This window comes from Carassius gibelio, chromosome B17, assembly GCF_023724105.1.
Source record: "Carassius gibelio isolate Cgi1373 ecotype wild population from Czech Republic chromosome B17, carGib1.2-hapl.c, whole genome shotgun sequence".
In the NCBI taxonomy this organism is placed as follows: domain Eukaryota; kingdom Metazoa; phylum Chordata; class Actinopteri; order Cypriniformes; family Cyprinidae; genus Carassius; species Carassius gibelio.
This window is the reverse complement of record NC_068412.1, coordinates 15,274,851-15,298,856: the sequence shown is the minus strand read 5'-3', so window position 1 is coordinate 15,298,856 and position 24,006 is coordinate 15,274,851. Positions and strand designations below refer to the sequence as shown.

The following is a 24,006-nucleotide window of genomic DNA, read 5'->3' as shown; positions in this document are numbered from 1 at the left end:
GTGTTTGGCTAGTGGAAATATATCTGTGCTAAACTTATACTTGGCCTCTAACTCACACACTGGCAAGTAAAATCTAAGAGTTTATTAGCCAGTGGCTAATATAAGCTGTAATTTATTCGCCCAGAGTGAAGATTAAGTCACATATGCGCGTGATTTACGCAATGTAGGAGGTTGGTGCAACAGCATGAGCAAACAATCAGCAGACTTCTGAATAAAAGTGGCACACTAAATTTAGGACAGCATCATTCTTACATTGTGCAATATGGTTATGTGGGGGAGACTAAATAGGCAAGACTGTAATTCTGGCTGACGTGCCACCAGCAGCAGTTACAAATGCCATGCATAATGAAAACTAATACAACCTGATTTCTTGACCCCCTTTGTCTGGTGATGGCTTGTGTAAGTTAGAAGAATGGGGTCAGCGCAACAGATGCACATTGTTTTCTAAGGATTGCAAGCTCTCACACTGTTTTCTGGCCTGCTTAAGGTGGAGTTCCTCTGCGAGAGAGGTGCTGATGTCAATAGAGGCCAGAGGTCATCCTCTCTGCACTATGCTGCCTGTTTTGGCAGGCCACAAGTAGCCAAGGTAAAGACTCTCTTTTTTTTTTTTTTTTTTTTTTTAAGTTATTATACATTGTTTTTAATGTTTTGTATTTATTTTTTGGCAAATATTTCCCAATAGACATTACTGCGCCATGGGGCCAACCCTGACCTGAGAGATGAAGATGGGAAAACTCCGTTAGACAAAGCTAGAGAGAGAGGACACAGCGAGGTTGTAGCAATTCTCCAGTCTCCTGGTGAGTCCATCAGCTTTCTTCTTTACTTCATGACAATATTGTTTCCCTTTTCATTTTTAAAAGTAAAAGTTTCAGAAGAATTAAGCTAAAATGTGTTTTGGGGGATTTAAAATACTTTTATATGCACATTTTTCAGAAAACGTCAATAATGAGGCTGTATGGTTCTGTCAGAACATTGTACTTGTTGTTTGAGCACTTCAGACCAGCCAGACAACGCAGCATTGCCTCAACCAATAGTGTGAATCTGAGGCAGACTAGTTGTTTGGACAACCAATAGAAGATTAAGAAGTGTTTGGAAAACCCTGATTAAAAATATATATTACTTCTGCTACTACATTGTGTTGAGACTGGTGGCATAGAAATAACAATATTATGCTCGAATGCAATCACTCAACATTAATATTGTAATGGTGAATTCAGTGGGATTTGTTAGATTTTCATAATAAAGTGTTTCTTGTGGTGTTCGATATAGGAGACTGGATGTGTCCTGTCAACAAGGGCGATGACAAGAAAAAGAAGGATGTTAAAGAAGAGGAAGAGGGCAGTGAGCCGAAAGGTGACCCTGAGATGGCGCCTATCTACCTGAAAAGGCTGCTCCCAGTATTTGCACAGACCTTTCAGCAAACCATGCTGCCTTCAATAAGGTGAGGGCCTCTAGAGGACCATCAGTGCCAAAGTACATTCTCAAAAAGAAAGCCAGTGTAGTAACTTTTTATTTTGTTGCCAAGCGTCAGTAGAACATCAGTGCTTTCCTTTCAATGATGGTTTGTTTATATAATCTCTTTCACAGAAAAGCTAGTTTAGCTCTGATCAGAAAGATGGTGCACTACAGTTCTGAAGTTCTACTTAAGGAAGTGTGTGACTCTGATGCTGGACACAACTTGCCCACTGTACTTGTGGAAATCACTGCAACTGTGCTGGATCAGGAGGTTGGATAATTTATTCTTTCCCTCCTGGTGATCTTTTCTTAAATTGAACGGGGTTGAAGTTAAGTCTTCCTGACCTTTCTACTTGTTTTTCACAGGATGATGATGATGGTCACCTGCTGGCACTGCAGATCATTAGGGATCTAGTGGATAAGGGAGGTGACGTGTTCTTAGATCAGCTTGCCAGGCTGGGTGTCATTAATAAAGTGTCCACTCTGGCAGGACCCACATCAGATGATGAAAATGAGGAAGAGGCCAAACCTGAGAAGGTCAGACTCCACTCATTCCACATTTTATTCTTTATTGTTGTTTCTGTGTATGCTAAATTTCTGTGTTGATGACTAAACAACATATTCTTGTCACGATTCAGAATTTGCTTTGACAAAAATGATTCTTATTTTCCAGTATGATGAACCACAAGAGGATGCCAAAGAGATCCAGCAGGGGAAGCCTTATCACTGGAGAGACTGGTCCATCATCAGAGGCAGGGACTGCCTTTATATCTGGAGTGATGCAGCTGCTTTGGAGCTTTCCAATGGCAGCAATGGTTGGTTCCGCTTCATCCTGGATGGAAAATTGGCCACCATGTACTCCAGTGGAAGCCCAGAGGGTGGCTCTGACAGCTCAGGTAGGTCTCCTGCAAACAAACCAATCGATCAATAAAAGGATTGCTTCTTGTTAAATTATAATTGGCTTCTGGGAGTTATAGTTGCTGTTATTTTCTTTCGCTCTTCCCTATAGAGAGCAGAAGTGAATTTTTGGAGAAGCTGCAGCGTGCCAGAAGTCAGGTCAAACCGGTGACAACCAGTCAGCCCATCCTTTCCACACAGGGTCCTACCAAACTCACTGTGGGGAACTGGTCTCTAACTTGTCTGAAAGAGGGTGAGATTGCCATCCATAATTCAGATGGCCAGCAGGCCACCATCCTCAAAGAGGACCTACCAGGCTTTGTTTTTGAGTCAAACCGAGGCACTAAGCACTCTTTCACTGCAGAAACCTCTCTAGGTGAGTATGGAAAAATAGTTTAAAAGCATCACTTTTGCCAGTATCTTTCCTCAGGCGCTCAATTATTGGGTCCTTTGTTTGTCAAAGGGTCTGAGTTTGTTACTGGCTGGACTGGTAAGCGAGGAAGAAAGCTCAAATCCAAACTGGAAAAAACAAAACAAAAGGTAGGATCACTTGTGTATTCCTTTTATCCTTTAGCATTCTTATCAATGTTGATAATAACCCCCCCCCCCCCCCACCCCCACAATATTTGTGGAAACCATAATACTTCAGGAACCCCTTTGAATAGAAAGATTATTTGGATTTAGAAATATTTTGAATAGCTTTAGAAATGTCTTTACTGTGAATTCTGATCAATTTGATATGTCCTTACTGAATAAAAGTAAAAAAAAAACAAAAAAAAAACACAATGACATTACCTAACTTTGTCTTTCTGTAGGTAAAGACCATGGCCAGAGATCTGTATGACGATCACTTCAAGGCTGTGGAGAGTATGCCGAGAGGTGTAGTGGTCACTCTAAGAAACATCGCCACACAGCTAGAGTCTGCTTGGGAGTTACATACTAACAGACAGGTAGAATTAAACTAAAAACTTAGTCTGCCCATAGAATATACCTTTGTCACAATTTATATTAGTTCCCAAAATTAGTTTCAAACAGACAATAATGGTGAGTAAGAGTTTGTTTCTTGTTTCATCAGTGCATTGAAGGTGAAAACACATGGCGAGACCTCATGAAAACAGCTTTGGAGAATTTAATAGTAGTTCTCAAAGATGAGAACACTATTTCTCCGTATGAAATGTGCAGCAGTGGTCTCGTGCAAGCACTTTTTACTGTCCTCAGCAATGTGAGTCATGCACAATTTAACGTTCAGTTGTAATCATGATGTCTACTTACATTCCCAATACTCATTAACCTTTTACTTATTACATTTTCCTCACAGAGTGTGGAACTAGACATGAAACATGATTGTAAGCCTCTGATGGAAAGAATAAATGTGTTCAAGACTGCATTTACTGAAAATGAAGATGACGAAAGGTAAACTATATCTTGTGACTCCTTACGGTAATTGAGCCAGGCACAGCATGCAAAAGTGATCTCTTCCCTGTATATCTGAGTCTCAACCAGCAGTCAAAACCAGTCTGATTTGAGCACAATGAGAGAATTTGTTTTCCTGTAGTCAGTTCGTCTAACATTTAAATTGTTTTTCTCCTCTAGCCGACCAGCTGTTGCCTTAATCCGCAAACTGATAGCAGTGTTGGAGTCAATTGAGCGGCTACCTCTCCACTTATATGATACACCAGGCTCAACATATAATTTACAGGTCAGTCTCCATGTTTGTGTGTATATTTTTAGTTTGGTGCACATGAAACAGTGACATCTTTCATTTTGATTGCAACACATATCATTAAAATCTTTTTCTGTCATGTTAGATACTGACAAGGAGGTTACGCTTCCGCTTGGAGCGTGCTCCAGGTGAAACGGCCCTGATTGACCGAACTGGTCGAATGCTAAAGATGGAGCCGCTGGCCACTGTTGAGTCACTGGAGCAGTATCTGCTCAAAATGGTAGGAAAGCTTTTTGTGATTATTTCTTCTTCTATTCTATATTTATTCAGCTGTATCCACACAGGCATCTGAGAAAAGGTCATAAATTTGTCGTCTCCTTTTCCCCAGGTGGCCAAGCAGTGGTATGACTTTGACAGGTCCTCATTCATCTTTGTTAGGAAGCTCAGAGAGGGTCAGAGCTTCATCTTCAGGCACCAGCATGACTTTGACGAGAATGGAATTGTTTACTGGATTGGCACCAATGCGAAGTGAGCTTCTTTGTCCTTTTTTGCATGATCATTTAAATAGATTTAATTATAATTGTTCATTCTTACATTCTGAAACCCAACGTGAACTATTTAAACAAAATGGTATGCATAAAGATTGCTCTCATGTTTGGCCACAGGACTGCATATGAATGGGTGAACCCCGCTGCGTACGGATTAGTGGTTGTGACTTCTTCCGAGGGCAGAAACCTGCCTTACGGCCGACTTGAAGACATCCTGAGCAGAGACAGCTCCGCCCTCAATTGTCACACCAACGATGACAAAAACGCTTGGTTTGCCATTGATCTTGGGTTATGGGTCATCCCCTCTGCATACACACTTCGCCACGCTCGTGGATATGGTCGATCCGCCCTCCGGAATTGGGTATTTCAAGTGTCCAAAGATGGTCAGAACTGGATGACACTCTACACCCATGTGGATGACAGCTCTCTCAATGAACCGGGGTATGTGTGTTAGAACACCTATTTTAGAGTATGCTGTTATTGTGCTCTGCTTACCTTCACTTACCATTTGTGTCTTTTGTGCACCTACTAATATGATGCCTTACTGCCTTAGGTCAACAGCCACATGGCCTCTGGATCCATCCAAAGATGAGAAGCAGGGCTGGAGACACATTCGTATTAAACAGATGGGGAAGAACGCCAGCGGACAAACACACTACCTCTCCCTGTCTGGTCTAGAGATCTATGGCACTGTTACTGGTGTCTGCGAGGACCAGCTAGGTAAGTGCCAATAATTTCTAACACTACACTTTGACTCGTTGTAGTCAAATTATACTTCAATGAGCTGTTTATTTTAAGCATTTGAGTGTTTGCCGTAACCTAATATCGTTGGTTTTTCTTTTGGAATCTGGCTCCCAAAGCACCACATAGCATCACTGAAGATTTTGTAATGTGCTACTCTATTTCAGCATACACTGGATTTGGCTTTAAAGCTTTGATGTAATAGATGTAGCAAAATATTTTTTCTTCCATATTGTGGTAAAGAGCAAATACAAAGGTTAAAAAAAAAAACAGTGGCGAGGACGTATCATATCCATTTGTTTTTAATTGGATGAAGATCTGAATATGAGTTTGTCTTCTGTAAGAGGCTTGGTTTAAGTGGGTTAAATGATTAGAGATGTCCAGTCACCAGAGAGAACATCTAATTATGACATTTATTTAAAAAAAAAAAAAAAGTATGCATTGTTGAATTGTTCACAGTAAGACAGCAAAAAATTTCCATTCCATGCTGAGTCATCTCTCATCACGATAGCGTTGGATGAATTGGGAGTCATTAAAAGGGGCTATTCAATCAGTCAAGATTTGTTCTTCATTGTCAGGTAAAGCAGTGAAGGAGGCAGAGGCCAACCTGAGGAGGCAGCGCCGGCTCTTTCGCTCTCAGGTGATGAAGTACATTGTACCTGGTGCACGGGTGGTGCGCGGTATAGACTGGAAGTGGAGGGACCAGGATGGCAATCCTGCTGGAGAGGGCACTGTGACCGGAGAGGCTCATAATGGTGAGGACCGGTTTCACTTTTGTGGCTCTAAGTGTGTGCATCCAACCGTTGAAAGATGGTATAGGACAGCACAATGTGTAATGCTTTTGCCGTAGCAGATTTCTGTACAACAGTGTTCAAGGCATCACTGCATCGGATCACTACATGAAAAGTTCTTTACTGGCCAATCAACAATGGAGTTCAGTGGTACTTCAATGTTTAAGGGAAACAAATTGTGAACATCAAGTGCATTTGCATGTTTTGAGAAGCTTTCTGCAGCAAATCCATCACAAGTGAGGGGGGGAGATGGAGTTACTCATTACTGACGTTCACATAGTAAAACGGGACAAAAGTTAAATCACATTTGACTTGTTTTTCCCAGCATGCTTCCGAGGGACTGCTTTCAGATCAGCCCTTTTTATTTTCAAGTATCCTACAAATACATTTAGTTAAAGATGAGGTATGACTGGACTGATCTGAAACCAGTCTTTTCTTCCTGTGTTTACTCCTGTGTTTACTCCTAATGTGGTGCTTTCCTCTTGCTTCTGTTCTGCATGAATAAATAATAAAAAAACCTGTTTCCATACTCTGAAGTTCAGTCATGCGTGTTAAGCCCCTGTCACACTGCACGTTGGATCCGGAAAATTGGCAGGACATTGCCGTGTCGCCTTCTGTGTGAACGCAAACATTTCCCGGGATTGGTCCCGGGTTGGGGACCTAGTAACATTGCCAGGTTCAGTTGCATAACGAGCGCTGTGAACAAAAGCCAGAACTAATGCCTTAAAGGGTGTTTCGTAGTGATTATGCACGTTATCACGCGACTCTTTTACCAGGTGTTTGAAGGCAGATCAACGTTTGCGATGAAAAAAATATGTGCAAACTGTTATGAAGCAGGGATCAGTTAGTTCCTCACTTTCTGCGCTGAAGCTGAGATGGTTCGCCAGCTTAAGTGAAAGTTAACATACCTAGCGTTTTCGACTCGTACATTACAAGTCACGCCCTGATGTCACGTACCTTTACGGGTTGTGTGTGAATGCACGAACATATTTCGGGTAATCCCTAGCAGTGTGAAAGGGGCAAAATGAACTGGGAACAATTGCTGGGACATATTACCCATGTATTTTCCGGAATCGCAGTGTGAAAGGGGCTTTAGATTACTACTTTTTACTCTCTGCAACTGTCCTTCCATACTTTTTTGTTTTTATTAGTTTACTATTTTGAAGTGCAACCTTTATCCCTCCCCCCCAACTTAACAGGTAACATTTTTGATGTCCTACTTGTGTTCTCGTAAGCATCCACTCTGTTGTTATTGATTCTTTGGGCAGCAATGTTTCAGTGTGTTAAACCAACCTTTTTAACCTGTCTCCATCAGTCAAGCCAAGTGCATGTTGATGTCACAATTTGCAAGCTCCGAATGAACTCCATTGCAAGTGTATTTGACACTGACCAAAATGATTCTTCTGTTCTTTTTCTTAAGTGGCTTTGTAGCTTGGCATTTGCTAAATTCTACTGCTTTTTTATTTGTCATTTTCTGTGCTTCATGTTTCTACCTCACTGCTTCACCTGGACTAGAGTGATTTGGGTTCGTCTTAGATGATTGTCAGTGTTTTGAAAATGAACTTTAGAGGTTTTGCAGCGATATTAAAATCAATTTGACCTCATCCAATGATTTTGGTTTGTTTATTTCTGGTCCAGTGTCGAGCAAAAGCTGTTGTCTTTGACTTGCTGCTGTCTTTCTCTGCTCTCTTGCTGGGTCTCACCCGTTCATATCCCCCCTCCCTCCCCCACTTTCCAGGCTGGATTGATGTCACCTGGGATGCCGGTGGCTCAAACTCATATCGTATGGGTGCCGAAGGGAAGTTTGACCTCAAGCTTGCGCCAGGGTACGACCCTGAGTCAGCGCCATCACCCAAACCTGTCTCATCCACTGTTGCAGGAACGCCGCAGTCCTGGAGCAGCCTGGTGAAAAATAACTGTCCAGACAAGGGTGGCTCATCCTCCATAGCGGGGGCCAGTTCCTCTAGCCGCAAGGGTAGTAGCAGTTCGGTGTGTAGCGTGGCCAGCAGCAGTGATATAAGCCTCAGCTCCACCCGAGTGGAGCGCAGAGTCGAGAGCCTGTTGGAGCAGGGAATAGGCATCGTTGGAGGGCCCCTGGGGGCGGAGGGCCAAGAACCAATAGTTGTGCTTTCCACAGCCGAAGCAGGCTCCGCCTCCAGCACCAGCACTCTAACTGCAGACACGGGAAGTGAAAGTGGCGATCGTAAAACACCAGCACCCGATGGCACTTCAAGACAGTCGGCCGAGTCGACGGCCATCTCTATGGGAATCGTGAGTGTGAGCTCGCCGGACGTCAGCTCCGTTTCAGAGTCATCTAGCAAGGACGCTGCCTCCCAGAGGCCCTTGTGCTCCGCCACCAGTGCACGGCTCTCTGTTAGTTCACTTTTGGCAGCTGGAGCGCCTATGAGCTCCAGTGCCAGCGTCCCCAACTTGTCCTCTCGAGAGGCCAGCCTGATGGAGTCATTTGTTCGCAGAGCGCCCAACATGTCTCGCACCAACGCCACCAACAACATGAACCTGAGCCGAAGCAGCAGTGACAACAACACAAACACGCTGGGACGCAATGTAATGAGCACTGCCAGTGAGTACTTTTTGGCTGCCCATTTTTCTAACAGCCAATACCAGGTTTAGGTCAGTGGTTCTCAGCCTTTTTGATTCCATAGATCTTTATTGTCCACAACAATATTCAAAGGCCCCAAAGCCTGAGTTTTGTTCTTCAAAACTCATTTGTGACTCAGCAAAGATAAATAGATATTAATTTACAAATCACACTTTTAAAATTGCTACATTATATATACCATATTTTTCGGACTAAAAGTCGCACCTAAGTATAAGTCGCATCAGTCCAAAAATACGTCATGATGAGGAAAAAAACATAAGTCGCACTGGACTATTAAGTCACATTTATTTAGAACCAAGAGAAAACATGATCATCTACAGCTGTGAGAGGGCGCTCTTATGTAGGGATGGGTACCGAAACCCGGTATTAAACTGGCCCGGGGCTAAATTATGAAAGACCGTAGTATCAGTAAGATCTGACGGTACCGGTTCTGCTTTCGGTACTGGAGGGGGAAAATTAATGTACTATGTATTTACTAATAATGTTATCGCGCACATTTTATCTCACCAAACATTTCTAATGTGCGATCATATTAAGACGTTTGTCTGTGAGATCTGCGAGATCGCTCATGCGCGCCGAGGAGGCTGTCTGTCAGTCACACACACACACACCACGAGTGCGGCACACGCACAGATTTAACAGTATGAAAACTCCCGCTTAGTAAAAGAGAGTGACAATGGCGAAGAGATTTGCTTAATGATGTTATCGTGCACATTTTATCTTACCAAACATTTCTAATTTGCGATATGAAGACGTTTGTCTGTGAGATCTAAGAGATTTCTCATGCGCGCCGCGGATGCTGTCTGTCAGTCACACCCACACACAAGAAGAACGAGTGCGGCGCACACACACGCAAAGAGGCTGTTAACATATCGCGTCTTTTGCGCGCTCAAATTCGTTATTTCAAATGCAGGTGCGCGATATGTGCGCTCATAATGGAAGCGACGTGGTCGCGGCGCGCATGCGGTGCGACGAGCTCGTTTTTTCCAGGTGCGTCCGCACCGCATCGAGTAAAAAACATCTCAACTTTTCAGAATGCCGCAAGCACACCGCAGGTCATGTAACTTCCTCACCTTTTCCGTAACAACGTTGAAGCTCAGCCAAGATGAACGAACAGCTGTATGTGGATTTTTTTTATTAATTTAGTAGCAGTGCTACTGCAAGCAGTTTTTAGTGCTGCAAATCCATTCATCCATTGCTAAAATTTCCGCGTCTTCATGGAGAGAGCAGGTCATGGTTGCTTAGCAACGGCAGACTCCTCAGGTGCGCAAGTGCCCGAAGGCTTTGGGGGGAAAAAAATCAGAAAGCTGCGTGCCTAGCGTTTTCCAAACGTTTTTAGATGCGATATGCAAACGGCCCCTTACAGTACAAAAACTCCTGCTTAATACAAAGAGTGACGATGGCGGAGACAGCAAAACGTTCCAAAGTGTGGTTATACTTCACTAGAGTGGATGCAGTGGTTGTCATAAGTGCAACAAAATTTGCATGTAAGGGCGGAAACACAAGCAATCTGTCAAAGCATCTTTCAAAAGTGCATTATGTGCAGACAGAGAAATGCAAAGTTTTCGACTGCCTAACACAACACAAAGTACTGATAAGAATACCGTTAAAGCACCGGACCGTTAAGCAGTATCGGTAAGAGTAGTAATACCGTTAAAACCTTAACGATACCCATCCCTAGCTCTATGCTGCTCCGTGTAGTCTACAGGAGCACTGAGCAGCATCTCTGGCAGCATAGAGCACCCTCTCACGGCTGGAGATGGTAATGTTTTGTCTTGGTTCATTTCTCTTGGTTCGTCAAATTAATTTTGATAAGTCGCACCTGACTATAAGTTGCAGGACCAGCCAAACTATGAAAAAAAGTGTGACTTATAGTCCGGAAAATACGGTAGTTTTTTTTTTTTTTTTTTTTAAATAGTTGGCCCCAGCTCCCTGGTTGAGGACCACTGGTTTAGATATCTTAACCTTTTGTTTTGGATCAGTGACTTAAGTGGAGGCTTATTATATTCGATAATCATATGGGAGATGTTCTCAGAAAATTGTTAGTTAGGTTAGAATTGCACTCTGAAATGTAAGAATGGTAGTATTGCCTGTCAGCTGCAACCATTTCTTTGCTGTGCCTTAGACTGGATTTGCATTAAAATATAATACAATTTCATTTGCAAGCTCGTCTGGCCCTTTTAGGATATTTTTTTTTTTTATGCTTATGTAACTGCAACTAGAGATGTTCCGATACCCTTTTTCTCTTCCCGATACCGATTCCGATACCTGGGCTCAGGGTATCGGCCGATACCGAGTACTGATCCGATACCTGGGTGTGTATCTGTATATACAGCTGTATATACTACTAGCCCTGTGTAAATTGCTAGAATTCTTTTTATGGTGTGCTTCAGACAGATCCCTCAATAAAACATGAACAAATACATGGTGAACTACTGTATTTATTACAGTATTTTTATTATCTAACATGAATTTGACAGAACTGCAACAAACTGCAACAAATAAGTCTAGGAATATAAAAAAAGATCTATTAATCAGATAATCTCTTTACAACAAAACAAGTAAAAAACAAGCAACCATCTAGGCATAATTATTATTATTATAGAGACGTATTATTATTACTGTAGGCTACAACAGTAGCTTTATATATTGTCAATTTACTCATGTAAACCAAACATTTATTTTAATGGGCTGCCATGAAGATCTTTGAGTGTCTGTGTTTATGATATGACAGTATTCTCAAATGAAACGGTAAATTCTCATGAAGTGACGGTTTATGCGTTCGTGTCCTCATGACACACAGCAGAGACTACAAAACAGCGAGCTCTCGCGCATCTGTGCCAGTCACCCACAGAGATGTAGATTTTGCGGGAGTAATATTTAAATAGTATTTTGCAGTTTAATATTCACAGACACTAGTATATATTCGGCTACTGTCTGGAGCCCTGCGCTTTGACTTACACGGAAGCGACTGAACGCAGCTGCCGGTACTGAATATACTTGAGAGTCTGTAACTACCGGTACTACAGAGACATACTGCTAACCACTGATCTATAATATAGAAGCGGCTTCACTGTCTTTTGGCAGTTTAGAATGTGATGAGTGATCCAGTCATATATAGATCAGGGCTGCTAACGCGTTTTCATTTCTTCTTCGCTGCTCTAAACAGGGGTTGCTTGTGGCAACACAGCACAACTTCCTGTGTTTTCAATGCATTTTGAGCAGCGAAGAAGAACCGTGCAGCAGTTAGGCAAAGCTTGCGGTCATAACTAGGTATTTTTTAAGAAAATGGTATCGGATCGGTATATGGGTTCATGTACTCGCCGATGCCAGAATTTGTTGTGGTATCGGAGATATTTCCGATACTAGTATCGGAATCGGAACAACTCTAACTGCAACCATTTTGTTGTAGGAGTTTTGAGTTACATCCTGCTCTGGATTATTTAACTGTTTTGTGAATATTAACACTTTTTGCATTGATTTAAATATTGCCATTTGAAGCATGATTAGTTTGTAGAGCGAGCTTTCAGGTTTCAGTTACCTGCTTATTTTGTTCTTTTTGGAGACTAATCACAGTTTTTGGGTTTTGTTTGCAGCTTCTCCTCTCATGGGTGCGCAGAGCTTTCCTAACCTTACAACCACTGGTACCACCTCAACTGTTACAATGTCCACTTCCATAGTTACCAGCAGTAATAATGTAGCCACGGCAACTACAGGTTTGTCCGTCGGCCAGTTGCTCAGTAACACGCTGACGACCAGCCTGACCTCTACATCTAGTGAAAGTGACACAGGTCAGGAGGCTGAGTTTTCCCTCTATGGTAGGCCATATTATATTTCTTATTCACTCTCCTTTTCCTCATCCTCTGTGGTTCTATTATATGCCCTGTTCTAGCGGATTCTTTTTGGCAGATTAATCTCTAATTTGATGTTTTTGCTTATTACTAATCTAATTTGCAGTCTTGTTTTCTGAATTCATCTCCTTGATTTCTATTTTTCAGTATGAAAGCTGACTATTTTCATTGATTTTCTGTCATTCAGACTTCTTGGACAGCTGTCGGGCCAATACATTGCTTGCCGAGTTAGATGACGAGGAGGACTTGCCAGAGCCAGATGACGATGATGATGAGAATGAGGATGACAATCAGGAGGAACAGGAGTATGAGGAAGTTCTGGTACGGTCCAGGGTCAACCTTGGTTACCACGTTCATATTCATAGGGTAAAACCTGTTGTAGTTTCAATAATAGTGCAGTGGAAATCCTTTCATTTTGCTTTTCTTCGTGTTCTCCTTTCTGGGTTATCTGAAAATTTGCGTTTTATTTTTGGTTTTATTTTTTATATTGGTGACTTTATTGGTTAGGAATGTATTTGGTGCCTGTTTTTTGTTTTGTTTTTAGTTTTCTCTCATGTACCAGCATGGTTCCTCTGTGTAGCATGTCTATGGTTAGGTGAAATATGTGTTTGACATTTACAAGCAGTTGAGCATTATGTGTAAGAGAGCTTTACTTTGCTTTTTCAATGGTGGCCTGAAAGGAGGAAGAGGAGTATGAAACCAAAGGGGGTCGTCGCAGGACGTGGGATGATGACTTTGTGCTGAAAAGGCAGTTTTCTGCTTTAGTACCTGCATTTGATCCTAGACCAGGCCGGACTAACGTCCAGCAAACTACTGACCTGGAAATCCCCCAACCAGGTACTGGTGATGCTGTAGGAAGGGGATAGTTTAAGTATTATATAATCTTTTTTTTTTTTTTTTATTATTTTTTTTTTTTTTACATTGAGTAAAAAAAAAAAAATATATATATATATATATATATATATATATATAATATTTTCATATATTCAGTAACAGTAAGCAATAAGACTGGATGTCTCCTGAATCAGACACAGCAGTCCATTGTGATTCATGTTTAATGTGCTTCCAGGTACACCTCGCTCAGAGGTGCAGGAGGAGGTGGAGTGCACACCTTCACCCCATCTGGCTCTCATCCTGAAGGTAGCAGGTCTAGGGACAACACGAGAAGTAGAACTACCTCTCAACAACTACAAGTCCACCATTTTCTATTATGTCCAAAAGCTTCTCCAGCTCTCATGCAATGGTGCTATTAAACCCGACAAGCTTAGACGCATCTGGGAACCTACGTATACGTGAGTCTTATCATACATATATATATATATATATATATATATATATATATATATATATATATATATATATATATATATATATATATATATATATATATATATATATATATATATATTTATATTTATATATATATATATATATATATATATATATATATATATATATATATATATATATATATATTTATTATTATTATTATTATTATTATTATTATATATATATTTTTTTTTATCAAAATAATTCCCTTTTTGTCATGTTTTCTGCTAGACATCTGTTAATAACCGTTTTTGTCTTTTTGTGTTTGTAGGATAATGTACAGGGAGTTGAAGGACTCTGACAAAGAAAGAGAGAGTGGAAAGATGGTAATGACATGTTTTTAACGTCTCTGCTCCACACTGTCTCTATCTATCTTCCTTTCATTCGCTCTCTTCAGCTCATTAAAATCTTGGCTTCTGTGGCTGTCCCCAATGTGTAAATGCTCCTCCTCAGTAAACTGTCTGTCAGCCATCACTAACCTTAAAGCTAGGAGATTGTGAAATGACTCCCAGTGGTATCCATTGTTAAATGAACGGGCCTTTCTAGTGGTTAAACCTACTGTAATGCATGTGTATTGCGTGAGACTTTACAATCAGGAAAGACCAACATTTGGTTCTTCCTGTTGTAGGGTTGCTGGTCTGTAGAGCATGTGGAACAGTACCTTGGCACAGATGAATTACCAAAGAATGACTTGATAACCTACATGCAGAAGAATGCAGACTCAACTTTCCTGCGCCACTGGAAATTAACCGGCTCTAATAAAAGTGTTAGGAAAAACAGAAATTGTTCGCAGCTCATAGCTGCATACAAGGTATAGAATACCATCGGATGTGCATATGTTTCTATACATACCATCTTTATTTTCCCTTCTGTTTTTCAAGTATTTTTCTATTTCTTGCTTGACTGTCACTTGTGTAGCCACCTGTTCGACAGTTGTTGCTGTCCTTGTGTAAATTTTAATGCCTACATGGGGGTAAATGTTGTACCATGAAAGTTTTTAGGTGTCATTGTGGACTTTATTCTCTATTTGGTTTGATTTGTACGTTTTTGTTGTTGTCTTTGGCCATAAACTATATCATTTTGTAAGAATGCAGTAATTGCGTTGTTATAGGTTTGTTGTGATTTGTTAAAAAAGGGTTGGGAGAAAAAATGACGAGTAGATTGTGTTAACAGTACGTATATGGTTTTGCAGGACTTTTGTGAGCGTGGCTGCAGATCTTCAGGCCTGAGTTCAGGGACGTTGTCCGCCACGCAGAGTTGTGACATCCTGAGTGCTGCACGCGAGCAAGCTCAGGCCAAGGCAGGCTCAGGACAGAGTGCCTGCAGCGTAGAGGACGTACTGCAGCTCTTGCGCATCCTCTTTACCATTGGAGGAGAACCCTCATCCGGCCGCACACTACAGGAAGGTAAGGAGTCCAGTTCATCCACACAGCATTTTCTTTGAGGTTTTTATTTTTATTAGTATGCATTTAAAAATCCAATTTCTTTAAGATGTGGAAGAGCTGCAGTTCAATGCATCACCTGAGGAATTCACCAGCAAAAAAATTACAACCAAAATCCTGCAGCAGATTGAGGTAATTAGATGGGTTAATTATGCATGTTATATACATTGTAGAGATTTTTGTCGTTTGTTTGAAATAAATTAATACTTTTTATTCAGTAAGAATTCTTTAAATTGATCAAAAGTGATCGTAAAGATTTCTGGGGTTTTGTTTTGTCTTGTAGGAGCCACTGGCCCTGGCTAGCGGGGCTCTCCCAGACTGGTGTGAACAGTTAACCAGCAAGTGTCCTTTCCTCATACCATTTGAAACCCGGCAGCTTTATTTTACCTGCACTGCATTCGGAGCCTCCAGGTCTGTGATTGCAGTATTGAAAGACATTTTGCTTCATACAATATTTTACAATAATAAATCTGTGAAACTGTAATTTGAGAACTTGCATCTCTCTCTAGGGCTATTGTCTGGCTCCAGAACCGAAGAGAAGCCACTATGGAACGTTCCCGGCCATCCACAACGGTTCGCCGTGATGATCCTGGCGAGTTTCGTGTAGGTCGGCTCAAGCATGAGCGTGTCAAGGTGCCTCGCGGAGAGAGCATGATGGAGTGGGCTGAGAGTGTGATGCAGATACATGCTGACAGAAAGTCTGTACTGGAGGTAAATGCCACAACAAACATTTAGATTTTTTTTTTTCATTGTTTTAAAAAATTAAAAGAAAAAAAGTGTATCGAGTTATGGTTCATTGTGGTTACAAAGTTCTCCGAAAGGAAAGAGACCGCAGAAAGTAGTTTTCTTTATTTTGCAAAAGCTTGACAGTTTTGAATAATGTCTGGCTTCTATCTGTATAACCAACTAGTGTTGGTATGACCATCACACCGATGACTCGCACACAACATATTTTTGCGACATTGGAGCCTGTTCATTATCAAATTAAAATACAGCTAAATAAACAAATAAAGTTACACTGCCCCATTGTACAAAATTTGATATACATATATATACATACATACATATACATACATATCGGCTATATGTATATATATATATATGTGTATATATATGTGTGTGTGTGTGTGTGTGTGTATATATATATATATATATATATATATATATATATATATATATATATATATATATATATATATATATATATATATAAATAAATAAATAAATAAGGAACAAAGCTGCAAACATTTTTAAATATCTTAAAAATACTTAAATGTCTTTTAAAGTGTTGATCGATTATTTTATTTTTTCTTGTTTAGCAGCCTACCTTTTGGCCAAGATCTAGACAAGATGATTTTTGGTTGTGACTAAGCACAGCGGGTTATAGGCTAATGTTACAACAAAAGATGTTTTGTGTAAACCGGGTGTCTGCGGGGTTGAATGAAATTAACCAAAATTAAGGCCATTAAAAAGTATTAGAATGTAATAAACGTCATCTGATGAGGTATTACATTTTCGAGCCCAATTTCTTTTTAGATTTTTCAATTTGTGTTAAGTGCAGGCCTTTCTTTTAAAATTCGTGTGCATTTATTTATATGTTGAGAGCAGGACCTGCAATATCATGTGATGTGTTCTTTCGTACAGAACAAACGCCACTGATGTGGAAACCAGAAAAAACATTGTTCAATAAACAAAATCTCCACCATTGACCATGGATTTAAAAGTAAACCATAGTAACAACTTTTGGCAGAAATGGTCTAATGTTTACGAGTGATTTTAAATGGTTCACACAACTTTTCCCAGCACTTCAATGCTTTAAGTATTACTGAATTTGAAAGTTTTAATGTGACGATATTTGTTCATCCTTAATAGGTTTCCCCCATGTATAAAACCGAAAGTTTCATAATGTAGGAAAGCAAACACTTATTTAAAAAAATATATATATATTAAATGACTACTAATAGATGGCTGCAGAGAAGTACTTATAGGCCATTTCCACTCCCTAATATAGCCTATATATTTTTGTATTCATTAAATTATATTTAGAAATTATGAATGACCATAATAAAAGTAAATTTTATGAGATGTAATATATTTGTTACATCTGTAAGACGTCTGCTAAAGATCTGGGAATCATCTGCTGTGTACGCTAATAAACGTCTCGGAAGCAGTTTTACATGCATTCTAATTAGGAAACATCTTAGAGACATACTGCAGATGAACAAGCACTCTCAAAAATACATCTTGAATATGTAAATGCAGACATTAGACATCTCTGAGATGTAAATGTGTGAATATGGAGAGTGCTTTACTGTCAGGTGCTGGAGCCTCCTTCTAGAACTTAATGGCACTGGCGCTGGTGTCCTAGAACGTTAGTCTGGAGCTCTACAGTGGCTCTCCAAGTCAGAAAGGTCTGTGGTATATTTTCACAGCAAAACGAGAAGAAATGCTGCAAATATCACTGCAAATTGAGAAAAGCCACAGCAAAATCAGTAATTTTGATCGCAAATATCACAAAAAAAAATCCTGGAGGGACTGGCTAATGTTTGGAAGACCTATTTGCTTACATAGTAGTTTGTATTCGAACATTTACACGCATTTGTGATCATTTTATTATTGAGCCTACTTTTGATTGTCGGTAATAGAAGCTATAATATTGGAAAGTTGATTAAATGGAAGTTGGAGTAGACTAATTTACCTGTTAAGTATGCAGATTCAGGATTAATAGCTTCAGTCTAGGCCACAAGCAGGCAGGCCACGGGGTCATGCTCCACCTCTCAAACTCATTCAATATCTAGGTCAGTAGTTCTTAAACTTTTCACAGAGTACCCTCTCAGAAAATATTAGGCTTTCCAAGTACCACCATTGGACTAACATTGACATTGCTTGTGATGGGCATAGTGTTATAGACTTACTGTAATGCTTAATCTGAAGGTTTAGCATGGCTCTGATAAAGCCAAACATAAATTATAGAAATTTTGTTTAAATGATTTTATTGTGTTTAATCGTATCCTGAGTACCACCAATCCTGAGTCACAGCTGGAGAACCAATGATCTAACTTTGACCAAACATATCTATCACTGTCAAACGTAGCCCAACACTTGGCTTATGTTTACTTTAGATTAATAATGCTATAATTATAGGCTAAGGTTGTCTAATAAAGCAGTAAGCCCTGCGAAGCCGTGTTTTCTGCAAAGCTTTGTCCAAAACTATGGACAAAGGCCCACTGTGACATCTTTATTAATCCCTCTGCTTTACTTAAATGTATCAGCTTAATTTATTTTAATAACACCTGTGCTTACTTCACGGCCACCTCTTTTTTTAGTTTGCTCGCACATCAGACATCAGACTGAGTAATGATCTATGAAGAAGATGTCTCCTTCCTCATCTGTCTTTATTTCTATTCTTATCTCTGTCTGCAGTTTTCGAGTCCAGTGTTGATGCTAAGTTAAAATGACCTCATTACATTATGATGGAATGTTATTCCAATTGGAAAGATATTTAATTTACGCCACTACAGTTGCAGCTTGAAGTCGAGCTGTTATTAAAAATATTTTGAAGGTGGTAAAAAAATGTAGTAAAAGGTATTAAATTCAACTTAAGAAGTTCTGTGTATATACCCTGATAAAGAAAACACTACTTTTATTGTTGTTGTTGTTATTTTAGTCAAAGAAAAAAAAAAAAAAACTATTTCTTCTACCAAAATGGTTTTGTAATTTTAATAATGCGGAGGAATGCAGGAACAAGTCCTGCTCACAATTAGAGCTGCCCTTCTTGACCAGAAGAGAATGTTGATGATAAATTTGTTAATCGTAGAAAAAGAAAATCCATGTCCGTGATGGACAGATCATTACCAGCTCTTCTATGTGGTAATTACAGTACATCAGTCAGGACATTCATTTTTTTTCTCAATAATAATTACATTCATTAAAATACGTATATAAGCTTGCTGGGTCTTGGTTCCCAGGTTGGGAAACCACTGCTCTTCAGCAACTATTTCAAACTATTTGATGAAGACTGATAATGATTGTTGTTTTTGCACAGGTGGAGTTCCAGGGGGAGGAGGGCACTGGTCTTGGACCCACCCTGGAGTTCTATGCTCTTGTCGCTGCAGAGTTCCAGAGGACTTCCCTTGGTATCTGGCTCTGTGATGACGACTTCCCAGATGATGAGTCACGTCAAGTGAGTTCTTTGACTGTTTAACCTTAAGGCACTAGCCCAAGTATGACAGATTGTTTTTAACTTGGATGATTTATGAACTTATTCGTTGTTTAATCAGGTGGATCTGGGTGGTGGCTTGAAACCACCAGGCTATTATGTGCAACGTTCCTGCGGCCTTTTCCCTGCTCCCTTCCCTCAGGACAGTGATGAACTGGAGCGTATCACCAAGCTTTTCCTGTTTCTTGGCATCTTTCTGGCCAAATGCATCCAGGACAACCGGCTAGTGGATCTGCCCATATCCCAGCCTTTCTTCAAACTGCTCTGTATGGGCGACATCAAAAGCAACATGAGCAAGCTACTTTATCAAACTCGTGTCGAGTCGGACTGCCACTTCTCTGAAATCCAGTCCGAAGCTTCCACAGAGGAGGGTCAGGACACTTACTCAGTGGGTAGCTTTGATGAAGACTCCAAGTCTGAGTTCATCCTTGACCCACCCAAGCCCAAGCCACCAGCCTGGTATCACGGCATCTTGACCTGGGAGGACTTTGAACTGGTGAATCCTCACAGAGCACAGTTCCTGAAAGAGCTGAAGGCACTGTCTGTGAAGCGCAGACAGATCCTGGGCAATAAGAGTCTGTCAGAGGATGAGAAGAACACGCGGCTACAGGATCTCATGCTGAGGAACCCTATGGGCTCTGGCCCACCACTTAGTGTAGATGATTTAGGGTGAGCGATAAATATTACTTTATATATTAATCAATGAAAATTAGGCAAAACATTTTTTACAGTCTCTTTGTTATTGAGGTCTCATCCACCTTATTTTTCAATGTGGAGGCAAGCCGTTTTTTGTAAATGTGCGAGACATCTGGTTGATTAGCAGCTGTAAGGAAATGGTGAGAAAAATAAAGTGCAGTGAACTGTGAAACTGCACTACAAACCACTGTGTTCATAATTAAGATAAAACCGTATTTTCCAGACTATAAGTCTCACTTTTTTTCATAGTTTGGCTGGTCCTGCAACTTATAGTCAGGTGCGACTTATCAAAATTAGTTTGACATGAACCGAGAGAAATGAACAAAGAGAAATGAACCAATAGAAAACATTACCGTCTCCGGCCGCGAGAGGGCGCTCTATGCTGCTCAGTGCTCTTGTAGACTACACTGAAAACATAGAGTGCCCTCTCTGTGACTTATGTTTTTTTCCTCATCATGACGTATTTTTTGGACTGATGCGACTTATACTAAGGTGTAACTTGTAGTCCGAAAAATATGGAACATTAATATGATAAGACACAACAGATTGCAATATCAAGCAGTGAAACAATTTATGTGCAGCTAAAAATAGACACCTGTAGCCTCACATATAAAATTTACAAATGGCCATGCCTGCTCTTATGGGAAAAATCAGGTGGATGTACTTACTAGATTAATAACAGGTAATAGTCCATAATTAGAAGCAAATAAAATAAACCAAACCCAACCTTTTAGTAAATGCATGTTAATTAATATATTACTCCATACTTTATTATATAATTAGATTAGATTGGGAGATGTTTCATGGATGTTACTTCCTTGCTTTTTGGAGGATATTTTATTTATAGACATTAATCATCTGTTTTATTTTTATTAGATTAAATTTCCAGTTCTGTCCATCATCCAAAGTACATGGATTTTCATCAGTAGACTTGAAGCCCAATGGAGAGGATGAGGTAGGTTACGTTGTCCAGACACACAGTCTAGTGTCAAAACCCGATTAAAAATTATTTTGCTAAAATTATACTACCATGCAAAAGTTTTGGGTTTGATGTTTTGGTCTGAGAAATAAGATGAATAAAAGTTTTCAACATTGACCGGTTTTAAAATGTATTGAAATAGAAAGTTATTTTAAACTGTAATATTTCACAATATTACTATTTTAGTGCATTTTTAAGTAAATGTAGCCTTGTGAGAATAAGATATTAAAGAAAAAAAAAACTGACCCTATGCTTTTGAATGGTCGTTTAAATGTTTGCCAAGTGGCAAAATGTATAATTCACTGCTTGCTTAGTGCCTGTAATTATGTAACGCGCTGTCCTTGGTGTCATCCTGTGTGGAAAAAGACATGAATGCTAATAACTCTGCTGTCCTCATCAGATGGTCACCATGGAAAATGCAGAGGAGTACGTAGAGCTCATGTTTGACTTCTGCATGCACACAGGAATCCAGAAGCAAATGGAAGCCTTTAGAGGTATGACAGGATTGGCAGGCCTCAAATACTCTCATGCCTTCTACTTTCAGTATGCTCGGGCTACACATCTAACTTGGCTCTCCAAGAGATATACATTTTTAAAATATCAGTTGATAACATTTGTCACAACATTATTCTTATTAGTTACAAATATGTTGCAAAATGTAAAACTTAAATATACATAACTAAATATATCAGATTTTGTGTTCTAATTGCAGTCTGTGTTGTTTTGCAGAGGGCTTTAACAAGGTGTTTCCTATGGAGAAGCTCAGCTCATTTAGTCATAAAGAGGTGCAGATGATCTTGTGTGGCAACCAGTCTCCATCCTGGACCGCTGAAGACATTGTTAACTACACAGAACCTAAACTTGGCTACACACGGGACAGGTAGACACTACGGTTATTTCTCGATTTGTGACCCTGGACCACCAAACCAGTCATAAGGGTCAATTTTGGGAAATTGAGATTTATACATAAGAAAGCTGAATAAATAAGCTTTCCCAATGATGTATGGTTTGTTAGGATAGGGCGATATTTGGCCGAGAAATTAATCTGAGGGCAATAAATCAAAATACTGAGAAAATTGCCTTTAAAACTGTCCAAATGAAGTCCTTAGAAATGCATATTATGCATAAAAAATATTAGGAAATATACAAAATATCTTAATAGAACATGATCTTTACTTAATGTTATTGGCACAAAAGAAAAAGAAAAATCTGTCATTTTGGCCCATATAGTCAATTGTTTTTGCTATTGCTACAAATATACCCATGTGACTTTATAACCGGTTTTGTGCTTTGTTCACATTTTATGATGGCACACTTGAGGGTAGGTCTGTGAATTTAAATTTAGCAATTGCAATATTTTATGTTGTTGTAGTATATTTTCTTTGAAACAAAAGGTTTCATGTTTAGCTTTCTAAATAATGTATAATATATATTAAGTAACTTGCCGACTTTTTAGACCGTGTATTTGATTTGATTGTATTGCAGTCCTGGTTTCTTGCGCTTTGTGCGAGTGCTGTGTGGAATGTCCTCGGATGAGAGGAAAGCCTTCCTCCAATTCACCACAGGCTGCTCGACCCTGCCCCCTGGTGGACTGGCCAACCTCCATCCACGTCTCACAGTAGTCCGGAAGGTACGCAAGCATACTACAATCCATGACGCTAAAACCCAGCCATTAGGATAACATTAAGAGAGGCCAACACTGTCTCAAATCATACCCGCTGTGGTCTTTTCTTCTCTAGGTTGATGCAACCGATGCCAGCTACCCTTCAGTTAACACATGTGTGCACTACTTGAAGTTGCCGGAATACTCCTCCGAAGAGATCATGAGAGAGCGCCTCCTCGCTGCCACTATGGAGAAGGGCTTCCACCTCAACTGAGCATGCTCTCGCTGAATCATTGACTAACTCCCGTACTGTTGAAGCCTGTTGTGTTTTGTTGCAGATAATAAAGCTGTGCCCCGATGAAATCCTTTCTCCCCAAGCACCTCACATGTACCCAGATAAACAGGAAAAACAGTCCCGTCGCAGTTCAACTAGCTCCTGAATCAGATTAGGGTCTCCTCCTCCACTGACTGACTGCTTCACAAGGCCTTTCCCAGGTCACTCTACCGCTTTAAGGGCTTGAGCCGCTGCAGCCAGGGTAGTCTCTCCTCACCTACTGAGTTTACTGTCATTACTCCAAGTTCAGTGTAAATTTTGGCATAGATCATCTTTTTCAGACCCAGTTCTCACCATCTGCAGTGTCAGACCCTGGACACAAGCACACCTGCTTCTGTAGAGCTAACTATAGAGTGTTTGGGCATTTCCTTAACAGGTTTTAAGTTTTACTAGTGCCTGCGTTGTTGAAAAATTAGGATTCTTTTTCTTTCATTTGTTTTACTTAATCTGTCTGCATACAATCATGCACATGCTTTTCTTTTTTTCTTTTTTTGCTTCCGTTTCTGTGTGAGTATGATTTCAACTGTTCATTGCCCTGCTAAAGGATCAGTCCTTGAGTGCATTTGTGTAATTTTACAATAAAGCTGTAGATACAGAAACACTGGTTCTGTGTGCAAGCACGTTTAAAAAAAGAAAAAAAGACAAAGCAAAAAGCAAGCTGTGCTTTCCCTTGTATTTTCTTTGTATATTATAAACATTATTTAACTCAAGTTGCAGTTTGAAGTAAACAAATATTTTCAAATGTGTATGCTCCAAAAATAATCATTAAAATGTTTGCAAAGTATCAACACTGTCTTGTTCGCTATTTCCTGCTAAAGATGAACTGACAAACACATTT

The 24,006-nt window shown here is 40.0% G+C and overlaps 1 protein-coding gene across 9 annotated transcripts in view; it reads left to right on the top strand.

The window, feature by feature from the left end:
• The window catches only part of hectd1 (HECT domain containing 1), a 36,087-nt gene extending 12,135 nt beyond the window's left edge, over positions 1 to 23,952 (top strand). Inside the window, exons 8-42 of one of the 9 annotated variants that reach the window (XM_052580787.1) lie at positions 488 to 586; positions 683 to 797; positions 1,270 to 1,441; positions 1,588 to 1,726; positions 1,822 to 1,992; positions 2,129 to 2,351; positions 2,465 to 2,728; positions 2,816 to 2,892; positions 3,168 to 3,302; positions 3,428 to 3,574; positions 3,671 to 3,765; positions 3,946 to 4,051; positions 4,161 to 4,295; positions 4,404 to 4,543; positions 4,681 to 5,004; positions 5,117 to 5,283; positions 5,883 to 6,059; positions 7,975 to 8,676; positions 12,312 to 12,533; positions 12,754 to 12,932; positions 13,247 to 13,403; positions 13,636 to 13,858; positions 14,167 to 14,221; positions 14,524 to 14,706; positions 15,088 to 15,301; positions 15,387 to 15,469; positions 15,621 to 15,748; positions 15,847 to 16,048; positions 19,383 to 19,520; positions 19,618 to 20,225; positions 21,129 to 21,207; positions 21,632 to 21,725; positions 21,961 to 22,111; positions 22,717 to 22,861; positions 22,971 to 23,952. In XM_052580787.1, coding sequence (XP_052436747.1) covers positions 488 to 586; positions 683 to 797; positions 1,270 to 1,441; positions 1,588 to 1,726; positions 1,822 to 1,992; positions 2,129 to 2,351; positions 2,465 to 2,728; positions 2,816 to 2,892; positions 3,168 to 3,302; positions 3,428 to 3,574; positions 3,671 to 3,765; positions 3,946 to 4,051; positions 4,161 to 4,295; positions 4,404 to 4,543; positions 4,681 to 5,004; positions 5,117 to 5,283; positions 5,883 to 6,059; positions 7,975 to 8,676; positions 12,312 to 12,533; positions 12,754 to 12,932; positions 13,247 to 13,403; positions 13,636 to 13,858; positions 14,167 to 14,221; positions 14,524 to 14,706; positions 15,088 to 15,301; positions 15,387 to 15,469; positions 15,621 to 15,748; positions 15,847 to 16,048; positions 19,383 to 19,520; positions 19,618 to 20,225; positions 21,129 to 21,207; positions 21,632 to 21,725; positions 21,961 to 22,111; positions 22,717 to 22,861; positions 22,971 to 23,108 — 6,387 coding nt within the window. In that variant the 3' untranslated portion in view covers positions 23,109 to 23,952. Of the gene's footprint in view, positions 1 to 487; positions 587 to 682; positions 798 to 1,269; positions 1,442 to 1,587; positions 1,727 to 1,821; positions 1,993 to 2,128; positions 2,352 to 2,464; positions 2,729 to 2,815; positions 2,893 to 3,167; positions 3,303 to 3,427; positions 3,575 to 3,670; positions 3,766 to 3,945; positions 4,052 to 4,160; positions 4,296 to 4,403; positions 4,544 to 4,680; positions 5,005 to 5,116; positions 5,284 to 5,882; positions 6,060 to 7,833; positions 8,677 to 12,311; positions 12,534 to 12,753; positions 12,933 to 13,246; positions 13,404 to 13,635; positions 13,859 to 14,166; positions 14,222 to 14,523; positions 14,707 to 15,087; positions 15,302 to 15,386; positions 15,470 to 15,620; positions 15,749 to 15,846; positions 16,049 to 19,382; positions 19,521 to 19,617; positions 20,226 to 21,128; positions 21,208 to 21,631; positions 21,726 to 21,960; positions 22,112 to 22,716; positions 22,862 to 22,970 lie in introns of all 9 variants that reach the window. The other 8 variants (XM_052580786.1, XM_052580785.1, XM_052580792.1 and 5 more) reach the window with 8 other exon arrangements.
• Positions 23,953 to 24,006: the final 54 nt, after the last annotated feature.